At 46.9% G+C, this 22105-nt stretch overlaps 1 protein-coding gene across 1 annotated transcript in view; it reads left to right on the top strand.

Annotated features, from left to right (window-relative positions):
* The window catches only part of LOC115308697 (spectrin beta chain, non-erythrocytic 1), a 309133-nt gene that overhangs the window by 95164 nt on the left and 191864 nt on the right, over positions 1–22105 (top strand). The window contains exon 2 of the mRNA XM_040214208.2: positions 17402–17557. Coding sequence (XP_040070142.1) covers positions 17438–17557 — 120 coding nt within the window. The 5' untranslated portion in view covers positions 17402–17437. The remainder of the gene's footprint in view (positions 1–17401; positions 17558–22105) is intronic.

Raw genomic sequence — 22105 nt, 5'->3', positions numbered from 1 at the left:
CTCCCCTACCGCTAGTCCCTCAAAGTTGAACCCCCAGGAGTAACTTTTGTGCCCTTGCATTTAGGCCCCTGGGACTAAATGTTGCGCCCTTACCTTATTTAGTACCAAATCGCGCGCTTACACAGCCAGGTGGCGCTAGTCAACGTCAAATTCAAAGTTGGTCAAAAAATATAGTATCGCTGGGGTAGATCGTTTCCGCGCTCATTACATTCACATACGAACAACCCTTATTTCACATTTGCACACGTTATACACATTTCAACATAGACAAGGAATTAGAACACAGATGACACGTACAACACACACGCACAACACACACGCGACGACACGCTATTTCAATCGTCACCCCAAAGCCTACCCATCAGCCTTTTATACTGATCATATGAGAGGAGTCGTTTTGTCAGTGACCATCTCATCCGTGAACGACGTTACAAATATGGTGCTGCTTTCGCACCAATATTGTTCTCCAGTATTGTTGCTAAACTTTCCAAGGAGTGTATCTCTTACTAAGAAGTAACGGTGCACACAGTAATTATTTGTGACAGTCTATCAAACAGCGTCCCCATAGGCTCCCAGGAGCCATGTTCTCGCTTCCCCGCATAGCTTCCCCACTGTGCGCATGCGCCTCTCCGTGCCAACCCCATTGTCTCCTTAAAAAAAAAAAAAAAAAAAGATTGTAAAGATTACAAAAAGGAAAGAATCCAGAATTTAACTTTTTTGTCTTTGGAAACGTTTTTAGCACGTGCTAATTGTGATAAAAACATTTTCCTACGTTCTAGTCAAACCAAAAAGAAAATATAAACGCATTCAAAGCACGTTCAAAGGTATGCAAAGGGGAAGGACGCCAGCACAATGCTCAAAAGCGGCATGGCCAGTGCATCAACAATGGCTGCGCTTGAGTCAGCGGCGGCTTCCACGACGTGCTGGTGCGGAGGCTGCGGTCGTTATAAAGTCAGCTTCAACCCTTAAACATGCCCCCTCTTGCAATTTTTGATGCTGCGATTGTCTGTGGATACCTCCCCCTGCGTTCCGAAAGAGTAAGTGCGTCGCTAACGCTGGCCATCGGCGATGAAGCAGACGCCGCCATCTTGTCCGCACGTCTTTTGCTCCCGCGCTCTTTCTCCCCCGCGCCTTTCGCAGCTTTTGCTCCTGCGCTTTTGCACCCGTGGCTGGTTTTGTTCCCGCGCGCCTTTCGGTTAGTCCTGGTCGAGTACAGTTAGTCCCCAGCATTTGCGCACGGTACCTAGCTCGAACCAGATGGTCTCTTCGAGGAGCAAATGGGAGTTCAAAGGACCAAATGCTGCCGTTAGTCCTTTGGGACCATCTTTTTTCTTAGAGTGTATTTATGAGTACCCCCTTAACCGCGGGAACACATGCAGTCCCGCAGCACCCCTGACTTTCCGAATGAATCGGCCGGTTGCGACATTTTCTTCCCTCACACGGGCTCAGATTCTGGTAAATTTACGTTGTGTGTGAGCTGCTGACTGTCTGAAAAGGAACGCTGAGACATTGAAAAAATAAAAAAGGAAACCGAAAAAAAAAAAAAGTCATTACCGCAGGGAGCGCACACGAGCAAGAGTTCTCGTGTGTGGTACTTTTGAGACCTGTTTCCCGTCGTTTTTCTGTCATCACCGCAATCTCGGGTAGTTTTTTTTTTTTTTTTTGTGTTAGCTTAATACCACGGCGTTTACGTGGATTCGCGGAACAAGTCCTGGTACGATTTGAGTGACACGGGTGACAACTAGCCATCGATGACTCTGGTCGATTATCGATAGATCATAGACCTCTCTCTCGACAGAGATATACTTTTTGGAGTTCGTGCAAATGTTTTCGTCACGGATATTGTGGGACGTATGGATACGATCGACAGGTGAGAAACAACTTATTTACGGGCTTTCTTGGTCATGTAGGACTCAAGTAAAGTGCTGCAACCGTTCTTTTTTCTTTTTGAATCGCGTGATAGGATGGAATTTTGTTCTTAGTTGTTAACCGTGTGCAGTTGCGTCGACATTTGTAAATATGCGCGGTAATCTAGTCTTCACTGGAAGGTGAAAAGCAAGTTTGTGTGATTATTGAAGGTGCGTTGTTTGTGGTTATGTGTTTATTTAGACTAATGTTATTTTATTGCCTTTACCGCGTTTATATAGAATCTTCACTGTATTAAGGTAATAGTATTATTATATACAAAATAAGTTATATATTGTTATAAGGCAGCTCGAGCCCATAGGGAGAAGTAAATTAGTTGACTAATACCCGTGCCACACGGACAACTCGAATGCCATTTACAACCAATGACATTCTTGTGATCGACGAATCGGCTCGCGATCTGTCGCGCGTGGAACGCCCCACGCTCGGAGTGCCGCGCGCTGATTGGTCGATCGTGCAAATGTCATTCGGTGTAAATGGCATTCGAGTTGCCCGTGTGGCACAGGTATAATAGTAAGTTTAGTACCTCTGCCAGACGGAAAAGTTAATATATTTTCATTCAGTGATATGGAATTTAATCAGCTTGCGGTCTTGAGTGAAGCTGATTTGTCGACCCATAATGTCATTCGATCGAAATTACATTAATGTGGACGGGGTATAATGCAAAAATTCAGCGACTGCACGCAATAACATCGCTTACATGATCGGAATTGACACTTGTCTTGCCGAGTCCGCAACGGAAGTGACACTTGTCTTGCCGCGTCCGCGTTGACTACGTCTACCTGATTTTTAACCGATCCGTCTTGCTGTGTCCAATCACTGCGTGTCTCGCCATTTTGTCGAATTATTTCTGGATAAAATATGCATGCCTACAGCAACAATTGCGTGACTCAATGTTTTCGACTTGAAACAATCACATTTTTCTATAGACCTTTTCATTTCAGTAGTTGCCTGACCGGCGGGTAGAGGGCGCTGGCGCACTCGGCGCCATTAGGTTGCTTCAATTTGGTCGGTTTCGGTCTCAACGTACACACGATTGTGATGCTGTTTCATGCCACTTTCGATTAATTTTGCGATATGAATTTCTTTCTAGTAGCACACAGCGAATGAAACAATAGTATTGAGCCACTTGGCAAACCACGAAGTGGTTTCGAGCCTAAATTGCGATCTTTTTTTTACGAACACTATGTGCGTCTGATTCCGTCCATCATTAATTTCGGCCAGGTTCGGCGGTGAAACAACTGCGCTGATGCACAGGGAGGTGTACCATAGTCTACGTCCGTAACCGCGGGCACTAATTTCAAGAAGAAAAAAAAATAAAGAGCAGGACAAGCTCCGTCTGCACAGTGCGCTCGCTGCCTGCCGCCGTGCTTTGGCTGCGCGTGCACCGAGCGGTACGGAAGTAGATAGCTCGCGCTCAAGTCAGATATTGAACTGATCATCTTATATTGCAACAGACTATATTGCATGAGTGCTTAGTGAAAAATCAGGTCGACAACATGATTAACAATCTGCTGAATCACCAAGAACAGATGACCTGACAAGTTTGCTGTTCGATATTTGGTTCCCGTACACCAACCTTTTCTAACTTCGAGACTGGAAAGGTCTTTTATAATGACTAGACACGTTTAATAAAATCACGTAGATAATATAAAAAAGTAATATTGTCTCGGCCTGTTTTATTTAAAGAAATTAAGCGCTCGACAAATATTTTGATAGACCAGCCTATGCTGACTAGAAAATTTCTTTAACTAAAGTACTCATTTACAGCGTTTCAAAATATTGGCCTTATGAAATAAACTTTTTGTCATATGGACATTTGCTTACGACGTTCTCAAGGTATGAGAATGGTAAGATAAGTGAATGCCAGGCCTCAAATAAAGTCTGATATTCATCTTCCGTAAAATTTGCCGAACGAAATTGAAGAGCGCAAAAGAAATGATCTCCGATAAGTTTGGCTGAAGTCGAACGCCAGGCACCACCCAATGGACCTTTGTAGAAAGCTGTTCACTGATTGCAAACGATGCGCTTTGCACATTTTGATGTCGCCATCTACTGAAAGTAACTCCCTATTCGAGGTCGACAATTAGCTGCACTCCGGTGATTTTCATGCAGAAGGATTCTTTTCGGCGTCACATTTTATGAATCATAGGCACTATCAAGTTGTCTGTGGTAGTTTCTTACGCGGGGAGTTCAATTATTTATGTTGAAATAAATTAATTGAAATTGCATGGTTATATTAAAAAATTACCAAAGCAAATGAAAACTATAGACATGGGACCAAGCACGATATACAATCCCGTGGAATTCATAAATAAACCGATAAAGCGAATGCTTATATCACACACGCGATTAAGAACGTAAAACAGATATATGTGTGATTTTGCGAACAAACAAGTTGCCTAATATTAAGGTGCCATTATTTCTAGAATAAAAAATTATTCAAACTAAATGTTTGTTCCCGCGCCCTGTCCACTAGTTCCCTAGTGTAATCAAAAGAAACTGTTTTCGATCTGTTGGAACTACAAACCACCATTTTTTTCAGGAAAAACACGTGGCTAATTACGCTGAGTGGTTTTGTTTTCTTCCTTGGCACCAATGCGCACTCACATATATATATATGTGAGTGTTGTATATATATATTCCCGTGTTGTATGTATGTATGTATATATATATATATATATATATATAACACGGGTACTTCACACCATCGTACGTGGTCTCCGAGGAGGATAAACGAATTTGTGCAGATGAATGAACCGTACTTAATCCAATGAATTAAAGAATCCAAGTTTTCAGGAACCCGCCGAAAGCCAAAAAACGGCGGAGCCAGGATTTGAACTCTGGGCCTCCCATATCCGGTCGGGTGTGCTAACCACTACACCACTCCACCTGGATTAAGTACGGTTCATTCATCTGCACAAATTCGTTTATATATATATATATATATATATATATATATATATATATATATATAATAACATTGGGCTTCCTATTGCAAATGTTCCGCCCTTATTAGTAACCAAACTTCAGTTCTCATAAGTTATTGGTATTTGAACCCTCGAGGCTCTCCTCCAGTCATATATGTATTTAATGTGCGCAACTGCTAACGCTGATTCCTGTTCCTGTAAAACCTTTTCAAACGTATCCCGCACGCCGACGGTAAAACATGTTCAAAACGTGTTACAAAATCAACTACAGAAGTTGCGCGCCTAATGATGTAATGCAATTGCATGCTAAGTATAAGCATCGGACGACACTTTACGGAGTAAGGCAAGAGACGCGGTGAAACGCGACGAAGAACACGAATTCAACGCATCCGCCAAGGCGCGGACGGGAGAGCGGAGCGACAACTTGAAGCAACCTAATGGCGGCCGCATCACGTGATTCCAAGATGGCAGCGCCCATGCGGTGGAAGGTGAAAAGGTCTATAGACGTCTTCTACGTTTACCTCGTGCCATTTCGCATCGCTTATTTAGCGGTGTAATGTTTTGCCCGTGTAATAAAGTGTTTCTTAGACCTGTTTCAATGTGCAGCTTTCATTTTAGCTAATATGACACGCGTATGTGACTAAAAACGCGTTACGACGGTCGATCCACGCGCGTTGCCTTCGCTTCGACGCGCCTCCTGATGGCCTTCCTTTGCGACGTCACGAGAAGAGCGGTACGACCTACTTGGACGTAGCGAGGAGGAGAGGGAATGAGAATCATGACATGACTTCTCTCGTCGGTCTCGTTCGCCGTGTTCTATCGCGCACTTCTTTAAAAAAAAAAAAAATACGACGATCTGTTAGAGATGAGTGAGTGATGTTTTTGGGTTTTGAAGCGTCCCGCCTTGTTTTTGAGAGCTCGAAATTTCGGTTCAGTATCCCTTTAACGTGCACCGTCTCGATGCTTTCGCTCTACGTGCTCCGAGTTTCGCGGCGCTATCTCTTCCCCCTGGTCCTTTTCCGTCTTCGAACGATGCAATGTAAAACTCAACCTCCGCGGCTGTTTTCCTTTTTTTTTTTCTTTTTTTTTGCGTTAAAAAGATTTTAATTTGCGTACCGACCACGGTGTCTCTTTCGAGGGCTCTCCGATGCAACGAAGGCGGCGGCCTCTCAAAAGGAGCGTTCTTTTGCGGCTCCTTGCCGAAGCTCGGGCGCGGACTGCATGTCGCCGACAGGAGTGCCTTCGAGTGTGACGAATGAACGGCGAGGCCACGCTTATTCCTTCACCGCAACAATCGTATCAAAAGCATATCTTCTCCGATAGCGAAATGTTGTAAGGATACTTGACACATCCACTTGGAGCGCAGCCGACGCTGCGATCGCAGGGAGACAATGAAGCGAGACGAAAAGGGCATCGTCGCGGCGCCTGTCTGCGTTTCCCGGCTGTCAGGCTCAGAGAAAGGATGTGTGCGTGATAGCCGGAAACATCAAACACTCTTTGCTCTGCTTCATCCACTCCGTCGGATCGTCGGTCCTTTCCAATGCCCTCTGCGCGCCTTTTTCTACTGACCTGTGGAAGGCGTTCTGAGCGCGCGCTCTCTGCCACGAAATAGAAGAGACAACCAGCTACTCGGCATTTTTCGCGCCGCTGATAAGCGCTGGAAAGCTCTCTATGTAGCCACTCTAGTATACACACCCTTGTTCTTTTCTTAACTTAACAACCAACTGTTTGTTTGTTGTTTTCTTATATTTTTGTACGCGTATTTTCGAGCTAGGCAACAGGTAGCTATCGCGCCTGCTCGTCATTGCCAGGATCTTGTCACGTTGTGATGCTAGACAAGGTCCTCCCGTTTGTTGTTTGTGTGCCCTATGGTCGGGCCATTGTTTCGCTCGTTTGTCCGCGCGGGAGGTGTGGAGTGGGCGACGCCGTGCCTGCCCACTCGTCGCTGCGCTTTGGCCCGCCTCCCGTTTGGCCCGGGACGCGTCCGAAGGGCTGGGGAAGAAAGAACCGGTCCTGGAAAGAGCGAAAGAGAGCCTCGGTTCTACATTGTACGCTACTCGACCGCGTGTTTTTTTCGGGATTTACTTAGAAAACCCGATACCTGGCGTACTTCGGTGGCTTAGAGAGCTGGCCAACGGATTCGCGGCTTCGAATTCCGTCCGAGGTGCCCGCTATCGGACAGGGGACTTTGGTTGCTCGTCGGAAGGTCCCCGATGGACCGTATTCTTCGTCGGTCCTCCGCGTGTCAGATCGTTGCATTGGAACCCCAGATGGGACTTTTCGGGTATTCCCTCCGTCGACTGGCCAGAACAAAATCCGATTGCCAACGCGCCCCACTTTGCTCGGTCCATTGATCTTTCGATCGTCGAAAAGGTTGCTCGACGGAGCCGGAGGGGGCGATCGGAATCAGATGCCACGCGATTGAGGCGTGCAAAATCTACGAGTAACATCTGCCAAAAACAAAGTAGGAATAATGAAGGTATAATTGGCGCGAGAAAAGCAGTGGCAGACATTTCCCCCTTCTTCTTTCCACGTGTGCAACGGCAGACGAGCTGTTTTCCTCCGCGTCCTCTTCACGCGGCGGCGCGTGCATTGACGCGCTGCCTAATTTCCTAGGCGGGTTGGCGGGCCGCGGGACTCCCACGGATTCTTCCAGAGGGCCGCCGCTTCATGAGCGAAGACTGCGGGGCCGGACCGGCACACGTGCGGCGGCCCGGACGGAAGACGCGGCGAGGAAAGTGGTTCGAAACAGGGACAGCTCTCGGCCGCGTGTCCTCCTCCGATAGCGTGGCCCGAAGATCTTGTCCAACTGGGACATCGTGGCATCGCTAGGGGCGTCTGCTTGGGAGACACGAAGCGTATTTAGAACGGCCGCCGGAGGACACGGGGCGGGTGTCCCCCCATGCGGTCGTCGCGTCTCCCCGTCGACTCGAGAGGGAGGGACTCGAAAGCCTCTGAAACCATGTTGGTTTGGTCTGCCACACGTGTGTTGCGTGCATCCCCTCCTGCTGGTAGACATCCGAAACCGTCTATTTGGTCGAAAGCTATCGTCTCCGATATAAGGAACAGTCGGCCCCAGAAAAAGACTGTCGCGCATATGTCAACATTGTTTCCTGCAGCCACTCCGACGTTGCGCGGGCGGAGTAATATGACTGAACGACGACACATCGAGGGCGATCAGTTCTTTCGTTCTTTTTTTAGAAGGGGAATCATCGTAGAATTACCCGAAGCTGCGGTAACGACAGAAAAAAAAAAAAATCTGCAAACGACCACACAAAGTGTTGTAGACGGCGGTAACCGCTGCTTCGTGAAAAGGCACGTTGAAGGAGGTTTGCCTTCAACCAGCGTGCCGTCCTAAGTTTGCAATGGGTTCTGGGTTTACAATGGGTGCTAGACAGAGCAGCTCAGACGAGGGGAAAGGAAGCCCTGCCAAAGCCAGCGATCGGGACTCAAACTCGCGCGCCTCAGCCTTTCCAGTGCCTTCTTTCATCCAGTCTCGGCTGAGACGCTGTTCGAGCAAGCCGGCCCAGATAACGGGACCTATGGGCGGCGGCAGTGGGGAGGCGAGGGAGCGTGTCGCCACACACCACCTCCTAGAAGCCGTAGTGCACAATGAGATGGCGTCATCAGAGAAGGTCAACGCTGAGAGGACACGGCAATTGCGTCAATGTTCGGCTCAAACTTGACTCGAAGCTGAGCGCTGACGCGGCACTCTTTGCCGTTCTATGTCCAGCGTTGACCTTCTCTGATGACGCCATCCCATTGAGTACTACGGCTTTGTTATCTAGGAGAGAGCGTCGCCAGGGATACGTGGATCTAAAGAAAAGATGAGGAGGCGGAGAGCGCTCTCCCCGTCACGAGGGTTCCTTGGAACAGCCGCAGCCTACAGGGGAGAAGGGGGGGGGGGGGGGGGAAGAGACAGCTCTTTACCGCCGTTGGCGTAAAATAGTTTGTTGTTGGGCGAGTTGGTGAACGTTTGGATACATGGTTTTGCGCAAAAAAGACGGGCGCAAGAGAGAGAAACAAACACGAGCGCGCTCGTGTTTGTTTCTCTCTCCTGTGTCCGTCTTTTTGCGCAAAACCATGTATCCAAATGCAGTTGGCGTGTATGTGTGAGGAACGACGGGGAAAAGAAGAGAAGTGTAGAGTGGGGTTTTGCGTTCATACATGAGCTTGCTACCGCTGTAAAGCGTTTTTCTGTCTTCACCGCAGTCTCGGGTAATTAATACTATTAGTGCCGAGATGTTTTGGTGGCGCCCGCCTATGGTTCGCTCTCGTGACGTCATTACCTTGCGGACAACAAGTTCGATGGTACTTGTAATTAGCATGGTGGAGGCTCGAAATTGTTGCGCTCTCAAAGCAACATTGCCAACACCGTCAAAATTGAAGTTCTTACATTACTGTTATTTGTGTCGATGAGAAAGCCTTCGCTGGCGTCGTAGTCGGCATTTGGTCCATCGTGGAAGGCCGACCACAGCGACGCTTTCGATCGCGCACGTCGCCAATACTCTGTTTCACACTTAGTGTACAACGCTGTCAAAGCTGCTGGCGCGAGCGTGGGGTTCCATCTCGCCGGTCATTTGTACGCGTTTTCGCGCATACGAAACCATAGATGAAGCCACGCGCTCGCGCCAGTAGCTTTGACAGCGTTGTATACTGATTATGAAACCAGGTGTTCGACGATACAATCAACACCACCTAGATACTGATAAGGCCCGCTTACTCTCCTCCATAACGTCGCGCTAAAGATCCGATAACGGGCAGCGCTACTGCTGATTCGCTTCCTTTCTCACATTCGTTATCATATTCGCACGACGTCGTTGGCGCGGCCAGCGGTGTCCGGACATATTCCCTTTGCTTCGCAACCAACTCAGTGGCGCCATCTATTGGGTGTCCTCGGCACACTTCCGGTTCACGTATATTTCCTAATTTCTTACCGCCGAATTCAGAAACCTCACTCAAACTACGCTCAAACTGAAGGGCCCCTCCACTTCCTCGAGGAAGGCACGAGGGCCGGTGCTGGCCAATCGCGACGGCGGATCCGTCCTCGCGATTGGCCAGCGCCGGCCCTCGCGCCTTCCTCGAGGAAGTGGAGGGGCCCTTCAGTTTGAGTGTAGTTTGAGTGAGGTTTCTGAATTCGGCGGTTACTCATCATTCTTTGATTGAAGAGTGAACTAAGTCTGACAGTGCTATAAGTGGCCATTTCCAGAAGATAGCGTGTATATTTGATGTGGCAAACACTGGGACCCGGAAGTGGTTGAGGGCTATCTGCCCACTGGCGCCATCACGTTTCAACTCACGCGAGAAAGAGCGAATAGGTAGTATTCACTGGGCGCCATACTTGAGCGCAGCGTTCATAGCGCATGCTCACTTATCTACCGAGAAGACTCGCAATCTTGGTGGTGTGAAGTGCACGTTTCGGACGCGTTGTGGAAGCTCATCGTGAGCACGCGTTCTGCAACAACGAGCACAGCTATGGCCGTCAGTAAGTACCGATGGGGTTACGTTTAGTGTTATGGAGAAGAAACAACACCAAGGCCTCGGACCTATGTGATGTTAATACTTCTTCCAAAAATGCTTGCATGCCACACTGCGCGCGTTGCCTTATGGGACCTCTTTGGCCATGGAGAGGAGTGGCGTGGTTTCGATTTCTATTGCCCCGTTGACGAAGTACAGGGTGTCGCAAAAGAAAATTTACACGGTCTTTTTTACCGCAAAAATAAACTAGGCATCGCCGAGCGCTCATTCTCCGCCCAAAGGTAGAGCTAGAGGTCACAACCAGATGCCAAAGTTTCAGCCCGATCCGATAATTTAATCAAAAGTCATGAGTGATTTTCTGAAAATTTCAATCGGAAAATGGAGCCCATTTTTGCCCGTTTTCGGTTTCTGGTGCCATAGAGCCCCATCTGTTTGAAAACTCCGTCGGCCGCCATTTTCCCATTGAAATTTTCAGAAAACCACATAACTTTTGATTAAGTTATCGGATCAAGCTGAAACTTTGGCATCTGGTTGTGACCTCTAGCGCTACCTTTGGGCGGAAGATGAGCGTTCAGCGATCCCTAGTTTATTTTTGCGGTAAAAAAGACCGTGTAAATTTTCTTTTGTGACACCCATGTAGTCCACCTCAGCGCTCGCTTGCATTGCACCCATTCATATTCGTGAGAGCCCCCGTTGAAGCACGGACCTCCTCCAGCGGCCGTAAAAACGTGCCTACCTTCTGACGGCCTGACCACCATCCCAGAGCGCAACATGACCCTCCCTGGTCACGGATAATTTAAGAAGCGTACGACATTGACGCGATGGAATAGGATGATCGCCCCAGTATACACACCGTCCTTTGTTTACCTGCGCACGAACTCGGGTACGTCGGAGCCCCAGAAAACCTATCCCAGCATTCTATCCGTATTGATAGCCAACGGCATACATTTAAGCAAATTCGCATATTCGAAAGTGCATGCGCTGTGTTTGGTCGTGGTGGCATGTCGTGAATTGAGGCTGGCAAGTCGAAACCGAAACGCTGGCCGAAAGGTACCCAAGATGCTTTGCGCGGCACTATACGCTGCTAGGATCTCTTCGATTTTGCAGGTCTATGTAGTTGCCTCTAGGTTTCTGTCAGCCCAAGTTACCGCAGTCTCGGGTAATTGTACAATGATGAGCGTACACCAGCTCACTTGCGCCCTCACTTTTTTTCTTCTTATAAATTATGTCCTCGTAAAAGCAAGTCCATCGTCGTAATTTGACGGCTGTACGCCAGTGTCTGAATTGCTCTTCGATGGTACACGGTAGTTCGCCACCCTGTTCTTTTAACAATTGCCAGTTCGTTAAAGGGGTATTCCGTGTGTATCAGATTCTAGTATCGGCGCGCCTTTTTGTTTCTTTATACCTGTTAATTTACATGCACCTCCTCGGCTCTGTGTAGTCCCGTCCGAGACTTTGTCGCGGCGTCGGCTGTCCCCATGCAGGGTGTTCGGGTCGCGGTGTGCCTGTGCTCAAACCGTTGCATGTGCAGTCTTCCATAATACTTCCTTATCCTCGTTGTTTAGGTACACAAGCAGGATAAAAAAGTTTCTTCACGAAACACGCCATCAAACAGCCCCTGCTTCTCGGTGCGGTGTCTTGCCAGCAGGGACGTCTCTCCTTTCCCCGAATCGTTTACAAAACCATAGGAGGGAGGCGATCCGGGCAATCGCAGCTCTTTTCTGGCGCGTCATAACGCTAGGCTGCGTTGTTACGGAACGTTATTGATAATTCGAAACCTCGCTCAATATTGCGACGCGGAACTGTTGTCATCGACCTTTGGGGCAGTTTCGACGTCAGGTCATTCTTCGACGGATGTCGCTGCAGATGAGTGAGCTTTCCTGCGCATCCACCAAAATTCGTCTCTTTCCCACCTTTCGCCGGTGAGCTTTTCGCGCCGCCGGGCCAAGTTCGTAGGTTGTTCGTCGCATGTTCTGTCAACGGAGTCCGGCTTTTACCCTGGTGTGTGGCTTCCGTGCATTGGGCCTTCGCCGGCTGCCTTGGCAGGGCGCCAACACGGCTGACTGAGTTCTCGTCCAAATTCGTTCCGGCCATGTTTTCATTGCGCCTATCTGAGCTCTTGGGCTGAGGAAGTCCTGCCCAGTTGTGGACTAAGTGCTTGCCCTCTGGCGTCATGGAGAGGAGACGGCGCGAGGAAGGGCCCCAGGCTGCGTGGGGCCGCGCTCGACAGGGATGCGGCCAAATGGCTCGGGTCGTTGACCCGAATTTTTCGTCCTTCCTGCTGCTCGTCTGTCTGTCTGTGTGTGTCGGAATTCTGTGCGTGCACGCCTCCACTTTGTACCGGCGCTGCTCGAAACGCCAAAGGGAGGTGGGAGAGAGAGAGCACATTGTTGTCTGCGCGAAACAATGCTTCTTTTCCTGGTTCTTTACGGCGGGCCGCCCTCTCCCTCGCCAGCTTCTTTGTGCCCTATGATGCGGGCGGGAAGAAGACAACAACATGAATTGAGGTCGTCCACATTATCGGTTCCTTTATTAATATTTTGGCCACCGCAGCAGGAACCTCGTCGGTTCAGGGGTCTGTTTTGACAGTTGACTCATGGTGGAAGTTCCAAGTGTTATTTTCTAAACGAATATGAAATCTCCGAATTTATGGCTTCTGTGAAGGTCCAGAGAAAAAAGGGAAAGGTGTGGGCTTCCTTTGTGGGGTTCGGTGGCCGAGTGTCTTAGCAGCTTTTCCGTCTGAGAAAGAGGGAGACCCTCTTTCCTTCTTGTGCGGAGTAGCTTAGAGACCCGCTCCCGTGGGGAGAAGACGGGAGAAGAGAGCGAGAGGGAATGGAGAGAAGGAAACTGGCAATCGGGTTTCTGCCCGTCAGAAGACGATTGTGTAGGTCGGCCTTTAACGTACAGCTCGCGCTGCAGCACCAAGGGAGTCCAATCTCCGCCCGTCTGAATGAGCATCGTACCGATGTGCTGCAGGCTCTTGCTCCACTGGCAAAATTTGTCATCTATAGCGGCTACAATGTCGGCATACTCTGGCTGACTAAACAACAAACGACTAATTTCTTTTTGGGCGAATCGCTGCGCGGCCTGGGATTTATCGAAACCAACTTAATAGGGTGAAGATGTGGAAATATTAAAGAGAGCTAAGGCAGCAGTCATGTATAAAAACGTGCGTACTTTTGATGGCAATGTACCGAGAATGCGCAGCTCGCGTGCCGCGACGGCGCACAAGAAATGATGTATCGATCCAGCGGGAGGAACACTGCACCCTTTGCTCGTCGTCTTTTCACGAATGCGTGCAGTAGCTCTTCTGGGGGAGGAGCGGACGTTCCGACGCTCCGCAGCCTGGTCCGATGGAAGGACACAGAAGTCACGCCACGGCCATCGTCGGCTTCTCGGGGCATGCGCGCCGTTCCCAAATGGAGAGCGAAGCAGATCGGGCCCCGCCTAATCACCCGTGTCTCCGACGGCGTCTGTTGGCGCTCGAAGGCGACGAGAACTGTGCACGCGACCTTGACTTGCCAGTCGATTTTGCCTTTCGGAACGGCTGTCGATCTGCACGAGCGGCGTCTCAGCAGACGCAGACGGGTGCCAGAAGCGTAATGCAGTTATGGAAGTGCCGCGCTATTTGCGCCAAATTGCGCCGGGAACGAAAGTCAGCTGCATCTTGCGCCGAAGTGTCATTTTTGCTAAGAATTGCACCACACCTTCGCCGAAATCAGCAAAGAAAAAAACATATTGGTCGGCTCTGATACTTAGAGAACTAGGAGGGAAGGAAAATAATACAAGTATGTATTTCAGAGCGTGTCTACTCGCCGTATAGTTTGTTTTATCTTGGGTCAGAGTACAGTCGAAGGCTCGAACAGATACAACCATTCGCCGCGCTTGATTCGTTTAGTCGATCAAAGACCCAGGAAGACGGACGAATGCCATGACGGCGCGCTTTGGCGCTGGTTGGTTCCATTTGCTCGTAGCAGCGGCTGCACTTTAAAATAATCTGAAACCAATTGTTGAGATTGCTCGTCAATCGCGCTGGTTGGTTGATTGCCTACATGGTCTAAATTTCTAGGCTATGTCGGTAATGTGAGGAGCTAAAAGTTGCGAGAAAACATTGCCGAATTGTAGGATGGTGGCTCCTGTGATAAGACAGAACCAGGTTCAAATACTCCTCATGCGATCACTTTTATCATCCCTCCGTGTTGCGCGCCTCTGATCACCAGCGCGCACGTGTCGAGCTTCACCGCTTTGCACCGAAGTGCGAGGTGCAGCGGCTGAGATGAGTGAGCGCCTGGGTTAGCGCGACGGGGGCATTAATTATGCTTAGTACTATTCCTGATCTACTTTTTTTTTGTCTTAATTTTAAAAGTTTGTGCCGACGGTAAAAAAAAAAAAAAAAAAAAAAAAAAATAAATCCGGCTTTATATTTGAGTAATTAGTAGTCCAGGTTGTTCCCGCGCGGGTGTCGGTCCAAAGAACAGCGAACTTTGATTTCACTCTGCTTCCAACGCCACTAAGGAGCAGTCTTATTTGCACAAGTGTAGGTTTTCATAATATTGGGGGGTGGTTGTTCTGGCAGTTGATAATATTAGTCTTGAGTTTGGTAGGTTCATAAAACTCGGGGGGCGCATTTTTCATAATGGAGATATACGAAAAAGAAAAGAAAGAAAAAGCGAGGGCAAGAAGATAAGTAGCACAGAGGACAGGGCGTAACTTTCCACTGAAATTTCTTTTTTTTTTGCGTGTATATTTATTATGAATCAGAATCAACTAGCCCAACTCTCAGTCTGAAAAGCCCGCAACCAGACACGAGATTCTGCAAGGCAGAAGATCCCCCTCACCCTGGGGGAGGAGGAAGCAGGCAACGGTAGACAGGGTAGAAGGGAAGAGAGGAGGAAGCGGGGAAAAGTGGAAAGTGCAAACTGTTCGTCAATCTTTAAGACATGCTTTTGTTGATAGACAAGCTGGTCTTTGCAGGCATTTTACGGAACTTAATTATACACGCTAAATAAACTATGCACTGTAAAAGTGTGAGAGGAGAGAAGCTATATCGCAACTGAAGTATTACGCAATGATTCATTTTTGACCAATTTTGTTGTACTCATTGTAAAAGGAACCTTCTCTGACTAGAGCCCTCTTTCTAAGAAGAATGCTCTATGTTCTTTTGGCGCCCTCTCTATTCTTATTACGAAGAGTAATGAGTAATATGCTCCTGTATCAAAGAGGGAACCTCAGATGAACTCATTTAGCGATGCAATTACTTTTTTTTTTTACTTTCTGCTGACTTTAGTGACGCCACTGCTAGAGGTTCTCCGGAGATTCCCCCTCCCCGCCAGCCGCGAGTACAATGTTACGAAGCGTCGGTGCCAAGTGGTGAAGCTCGACGCGGGAGCGCAAAGCAAGCTTGACGCGTGCGGCTGCATTTCAAATTGGGCCCTGCCACGTGCCGCGTCTACTTTTCCACTCTGAGACCCGACTAGCGTCCGTCCCCCACTTTGTCACGATTATTTGGGTTGGCACCTGCTCGCACATGGCAGTCTCCAGCCCACTGATGACTTCCGGAGATCAAGCCAAGTTGTATCCAGAAGGCTATAATTAAGCGTGCACCGCACCCTCCCACCTAAAAGCTCGATTTGAAATGCCTCTGGGGCAGAGTATGGCAACGCTACAACTCTTAGGAAACTAATTGGAAGGAATACACTGTACATGCCGTGTCTTGAGTGGACACCTAGCTCTCAATCTTTCTGCTTGGCACAAACAATGGGGCTCTGATAGGGACCTGTCAAGATGATTGAGCTAGCATTACCTTGTTATCTTTGATCCACACTTAGTCCTGCGGAAAAGTACAGGCGTCCCAGCATCAATTGAAAATGTCGCTGCTGCTTCTCCGCATTGTGACCATTCTCTTTTGACCTTTGTTCTGCTGTTCTTTCTTGTCATCCGTCTTCATGTGTCGCAAAAGTATCACCTGATAAAAGCTTAATTTTGTTTTCGTTATTTTCTGAATTGTGTATGGATGTGTTACTGAATTCAGGTTATACTGTTTGCTGCAAAGGTATGATGCAGAAAAAAATATTGTTCAGGGAGGAGCATCAGTGGATTTCGTAAGTGATTGTCTCAATAGAAACTTTTCACCTTTCTGGATGTCTGCCTAAAGATAACCTAAAAGCCCTTTCCCTACATACCTGCAAGGAGGCAGAAAAGTTTTTTTGAGGGTTTCAGGAATGCTCCACAGTAGTGCATGAGGCTATGTGCATAACATTGACATTGCAAAAGGGGGAAAGGGACAAAAAAAGTATTCACTCTGTAATTCTGTAGCCTAAAAAGCATGGCGAGGAATCAATACATATTTTGTTTTCAAATTTGCAGCACCTATTGTTTATGCACCTTCCTAGCTTTGCTTGGAAAGGGGAAACAAAACTAGCTTCAATATGCCACATGGAGTCCACATTATGAAAAGTCATCCTACTGTCAAAAGAATGCTTTCTTCTCGAACTGAATGCTAAAAAAACAAGGACACGAGGAAGGAAGAGACAGCACGTGTTGTCTTTTCCTTTCTTTTGTCCTTGTTTTTTTTGGCGTTCAGTTGGAGACGAAAAACCAACTAGCCTAACTTACTATTTTGCAAGAATGCTTTCTTTTCATGTCACTATGACAGTAATTTATTCCTATATGTAATGTCCTTGAATGAACTTTTTGAAGTATTGCAAATAAATAAAAATAAATAAAATAGTAATGATTTAACGAATGCCAACATGGAAAAAGCCATACCACTTTTATATAAAATGTGTATCTGTGCAAATAAGGGACAACACAGTTAAAAGTTATCTCGGCATGAAAGGGGTGTGAAGGGTGACCGTTATTTCGAGTCTTCAAATGATGTCATGCCAATTCCGCCAGGGTCTCGTACGGTTACATTTGGGAACTTTAGTATGCGCAGGATATGATTTGGGCTGGAATACATTTAGTTTCAGTTGCCCTTGAGGCTGAACCATTTTGAAAGTGATTATTCGGTGCATGGCAAACTCTGTTGGTCACAAGTGAGTGAAGGAGTATGCCTTTCTTTCCAGGTCTGAGATGACGCAAGGGTGAGAGAGAACGGCAGGATGTCTCAGCGTGCAGATGCCCTGGAGTTTGAGAAGGGCCGGATCAAGGCCCTTCAGGAGGAGCGGTTACACATCCAGAAGAAGACCTTCACCAAATGGATGAACTCCTTCCTTCAAAAGGTGGGTCCTACAAAGCGTCTCAATGCCGAGGAGTTTCTGAGTTTCGGAATTGCTTGTCTGTCCAGAGGTCTGGTGCGTCTCACGACCATGGGGTACTCCTGGGGAGAGAGTACCCTATACTTGATTTCACCCTTAAAGCAAAGCGGGTTGCTAGAAAGCATACAGGTGCCAATGCGTAAACTAAAAGTGCAAGTTCAGGGCGCATTTCTTGCGCTATTAGCCAGTGGTGGCACACACGCAAAAAGATGGAATTTTGGCGGTGCTTGATTGGCCCATCAGCTTGTAGTGTCAACTGCACTCCAAATTATGCTGAAGCAGAATATAAAAAGAGATCTATGGACTTGTGTTTCCCTACAGTCTGGAACAGAAGATGAATGCAATTTTCTTACAATTTACAAAATCATAAAGTGATACAACTGTGCATAGTCTTTAATTGTAGAGATACATATTTTATTTTTTAAAAATCCGGTCCAATCTTTTTTTTGAGTCTTAGCCTGCCAGGATCTCCAAAAACCGTAAAGCACCCTCATGCCATACATTAATAATTGAGAACATTGTTTGGGAACAATGTTCTTAGTTTTGCAGAGGTATAAAAGAGTGTTCTCAAAGAGCCAATAATTTGATGTACTACCTAAGAATACCAAGCAGAAACCCGCAAAAAATTTGGAGATAATCATGTAATATACATTGTTTTTGTTTTTTTAAACTTTACAGATTTGTTTTAAAAAAGCCGTGAAAGCTCGGTTTGTGCAGGTGAGCTGTACGGTGAGGGGGACATAGTGTATGGGGCTGATCGTAATGATCAGTCGGTTAATTAAGTACAATATGTTAATCAACTTTTTAATTAGTGAAAACAGACATAGGGTTCTAATTAGAAACTTGCTGAGCGTTATCCAAAACCACTAATTCAGTCACTTTTAGAAAGACTTTGAGCGTGTGAGAAGTGTAGTAGTGTGCTGAAGGTTACCCCTCATGCAGCAGGTACAAGGCTGGGGCTATGATAAGGGACGGAAAAATCACGCGGGCGTCTTATCGCACCGGTAGCCTTGCTGCTGCTGTACGAGTGGTAACTTAAGTGCACTACTGCGCTTCTCATGCGCTCAAAGCATTTTTTAAAATTACTGATTTAGTGGTTTTCGATGTCGCTCAGCAAGTTTCTAATTAGAATCAAATGTATATTTTAATTAACTGAAAACTTCATTAACAAATTTTACTTAATTAGTCGACGGATCGTTGCGATTAGCCCCCTCTACTATGTCCCCCTGGCCATATAACTCACCTGCACAAACTGCATATCTGTAGCTTTCTCAACTTTTTTTAAACAAATATGTAAGCTTAAAATTATGTCTTTGGTGTATTTTCCGAACGTTAGAGAATTGAGGAGTGGGGGCTCATTGTGGAATGGGCAGATGCTCGATATTTTATGGTATATGTTAATTTGCCTATGTTTGTAGCTATCCACACTCACTATCCTCTTCACACATTGCCACCATAAGTTTCAAAATGTTAATTCTCTTTTCAACATAACCTGCTCCCATTGGCTACTCGTTTCAAGCATAGTTTGCAACACTGTCCTTCCATCATTTATGGTATGTCACTGGTGACGTGGCTAAGTAGACATTTTTAAACCCTAGAATAGACTTCTTCCAAAACCGACGCGCCCCATCGCGGTGAAATACCACGCAGTGCACTCTGGGAACTAGTTGGCCACTCAGTTTCGGTTTCGACTGAGCAGCTTCATCTCATGCTAGCATGCCCCGACCGAACGCTCTGCTTGCATTTGTGATTATCTGACTTTTTACAAATGTACAATACACTCATTTTCGAGCAATACAAAACGAAGACCGGGGCACTTTCCTTGGTTCCCGAAACACCGGATATTGTGCGTGCGTATGCAAACGTAGTAAGACGTGGCTTAGTCACCTCACCCCACGAGTGCATCTTTGAGCTCAATGTCAGTAATCCCGTCTAGTACCAGTGAACTACAACTGAAATTTGGTCACCTTGAGCCCTACACGTATTTGTTTGCCAACGTCCGCTTGTTGCTTCATTGGGCGAAAAGCAAGCCGCATCCTCACAGGAGTATCAAAGTTGAGCCCAGCGTTGGCGCATGAACTTTAAAGGAAACGCAATAAATTCGACCTCACTACTGCACAAAAGTTACTATGACAGTGCACAAAAGTTACTTCCTCATGTCATCATATATCTCACACTCAAATTTTATGCTGACAGAAGATTTAAGTTTTCGCAAACGCTGAGATTGGCTAGCTACGACGGAGGCCCTATAACAAGCGTCCCCTACTCCTTGCTAAGCCTTTTTGGACGAGCTTTTACTGACGCCCAAGATCTGTGCCTGAACGGCGTGTCTGAAATTATCTCGGCATACTCAGTCAGGAAGAAGGCAAACAGTCAAATGCACTTTGAATGATTTCGTTCGTTTGATGCCCGTCTGGCGCACTTCCGGCGAATGGTGCGACATTCTTCACACAAGTGCTCGACTTTTGATTTCTTAAAACGGTTTGTATGTGCGAATGCTTTATGCGCATACGCGATGTTGAATATTAGTGGAATGCAAGCGGGTGGGGACTTCACTTCATGCAGTGCTGCGGGGCAGTACAGATAAGAGATGAGAAGTGTGTTCAAATGGAGCTTTTCAATGGCGCCTCCGAATTCAGGTTAGTTTAGAGACCACAAATGACGCTCTTGGGACCAGAAAACATGAGATAACGGCCGTTTATAGTCCACGTTCTGTGTATAATCTCTTGTCGACGTGTCGACCGAAACCACGCCACTCTCCTCCCTGGCCAGCTAGTTCCCAAAGTGCAACGCGCGCCGTGTTTTATGGAGGGATTTATGGAAGTACGGTAGTCTATTGTGCTGTAGCTGCACTACTTTCTTCGGGGACTTTGAGGAAGTCTTGAGCATGCAGTTCCCTTTACATTAAGAAGTTACAAGGTCCTTAGGTTACTTTGTGCTGATCTCCGTCTGTTCTTTTTTCTGTATATCCATCTTGAGGTTTTGCATTGAGATGAGCTACTTTCAGCTTCGCTTAAATCTGTTTTGTCTTTTTTTTTTTTTTTTTTCATAATCTGTTTTGAGTTTTTTTTTTTTTTTCGGAAGTCCAGAGCACTTTAATCAAGAGGTTGTGTCTCACTGCTGGTATTCTGTTTTTCAGGAATTTCTTTTTCAGATTTCTGAAATCTAATATGGAATATTTGTCTATTACTTTTGTACCATTATTTTCATGTGAAGACACAGCTCTTACCTGTTTGGGACTATGCACTCTATGTCGCTAGCATGGACATTACAGCTCAAAAGGATGTTTTACATTTGTCTGGTTGAAGGTTGTTGCAGCTGTCGCGTACAAAAACAATCTGCAGATAAAAATGAGACATGCATACTAAAATTATATTAATGTGGCAATTTGAGCCAGTTTGTTCATTATCGTAGACAAGCGCCGAAAAAATAGTCAGGGACAAGAAGCTGACATAAACACTGCACACTCGCGACTAACATTTATTGAAAGAGAGTTATAAGAGATGCTTTTTAGTAAGTGTTAGTTGCAAGTGCGCCAGTGTTTACGTCAACTTCTTGTCCCTGTCTATTTTTTCGCCGCTTGTCTACGATACTAACATCAAGCGAGGAAAGATACTTTTTCGTGGTAACTTTTTTAAACTTAATTTTTTCTTCTTTGGCAGATGCGGTACGATTGAATACTTCCAAACCTCTAAGGCTCGTGATTGTCGATAATGTCTCGTGCCGATTCTCACAGTTGTGCCCGAACGTTTGGGCTGTTTCTAAATCCTTTAAAAAGTGAGGTTTTTGTGGTAGCTTAGTTTTGCTATTTCCAGCAGTGCAGGTTAATCTGATCTACCAGTTGTGCCGAAGCGAGTGTTGTCGCTCATATCGGTCGCCGGTATCGGAGATACGGTCCCTAAGTATGTCAGCCTCTTGCGATTCTTCTTCTGTTGGCCTGACTTGTACGGAGAGGAGAAAGGAAGCATATCCGGTGCCCCCACTTTTTATCTCCTCGGCTGCAAGGGTTGAAAGAAGCCTCGACCGCTTGAGGAGCCTTCCGCGATTCCAGGTGCTTAAGGCTTTCCGATAAAGCAGTGCAAGGACGAGGAGGTTAGGTCCAAGCTGTCAGGCACTGGCAAGCTGACAGGTCTGTCCAAGGAACGTCATTCCCTTGGTCCTTCTTATCTTGGAGTGTCTCTGCATTAAAAAAAAGAGTCACCTTCCATCATATTGCTAGCTCATACCTGGTTTTGTAGGATGGTGAAATTGTCGTCTGCTTTTTTTTATAATGGGGATGCTGTTCTTTCATCCACGTCATTGGACGAAGAACTCACTGCAGCCGCCGGGGGAGACTTGTTGAGAAAAGGCTACGATTGCGCTCAAGTATGGGGCTAGAAAACGGAAGTTCACAGCCTAGAATCGCCCTTGAACATGAGCAATCTGACAGACATGCAACGTGAAAATAAGGGCGGCATTCACTGTTTAGATTATATAAACCTGCGTTGTGTCACGTTGGTGCATGTCAGAAAT

This window comes from Ixodes scapularis, unplaced genomic scaffold (assembly GCF_016920785.2).
Source record: "Ixodes scapularis isolate PalLabHiFi unplaced genomic scaffold, ASM1692078v2 ptg000324l_1___fragment_1__unscaffolded, whole genome shotgun sequence".
Classification (NCBI taxonomy): Eukaryota; Metazoa; Arthropoda; class Arachnida; order Ixodida; family Ixodidae; genus Ixodes; species Ixodes scapularis.
The sequence above is the reverse complement of the archived record's forward strand: the minus strand, read 5'-3'. Positions and strand labels throughout refer to the sequence as shown.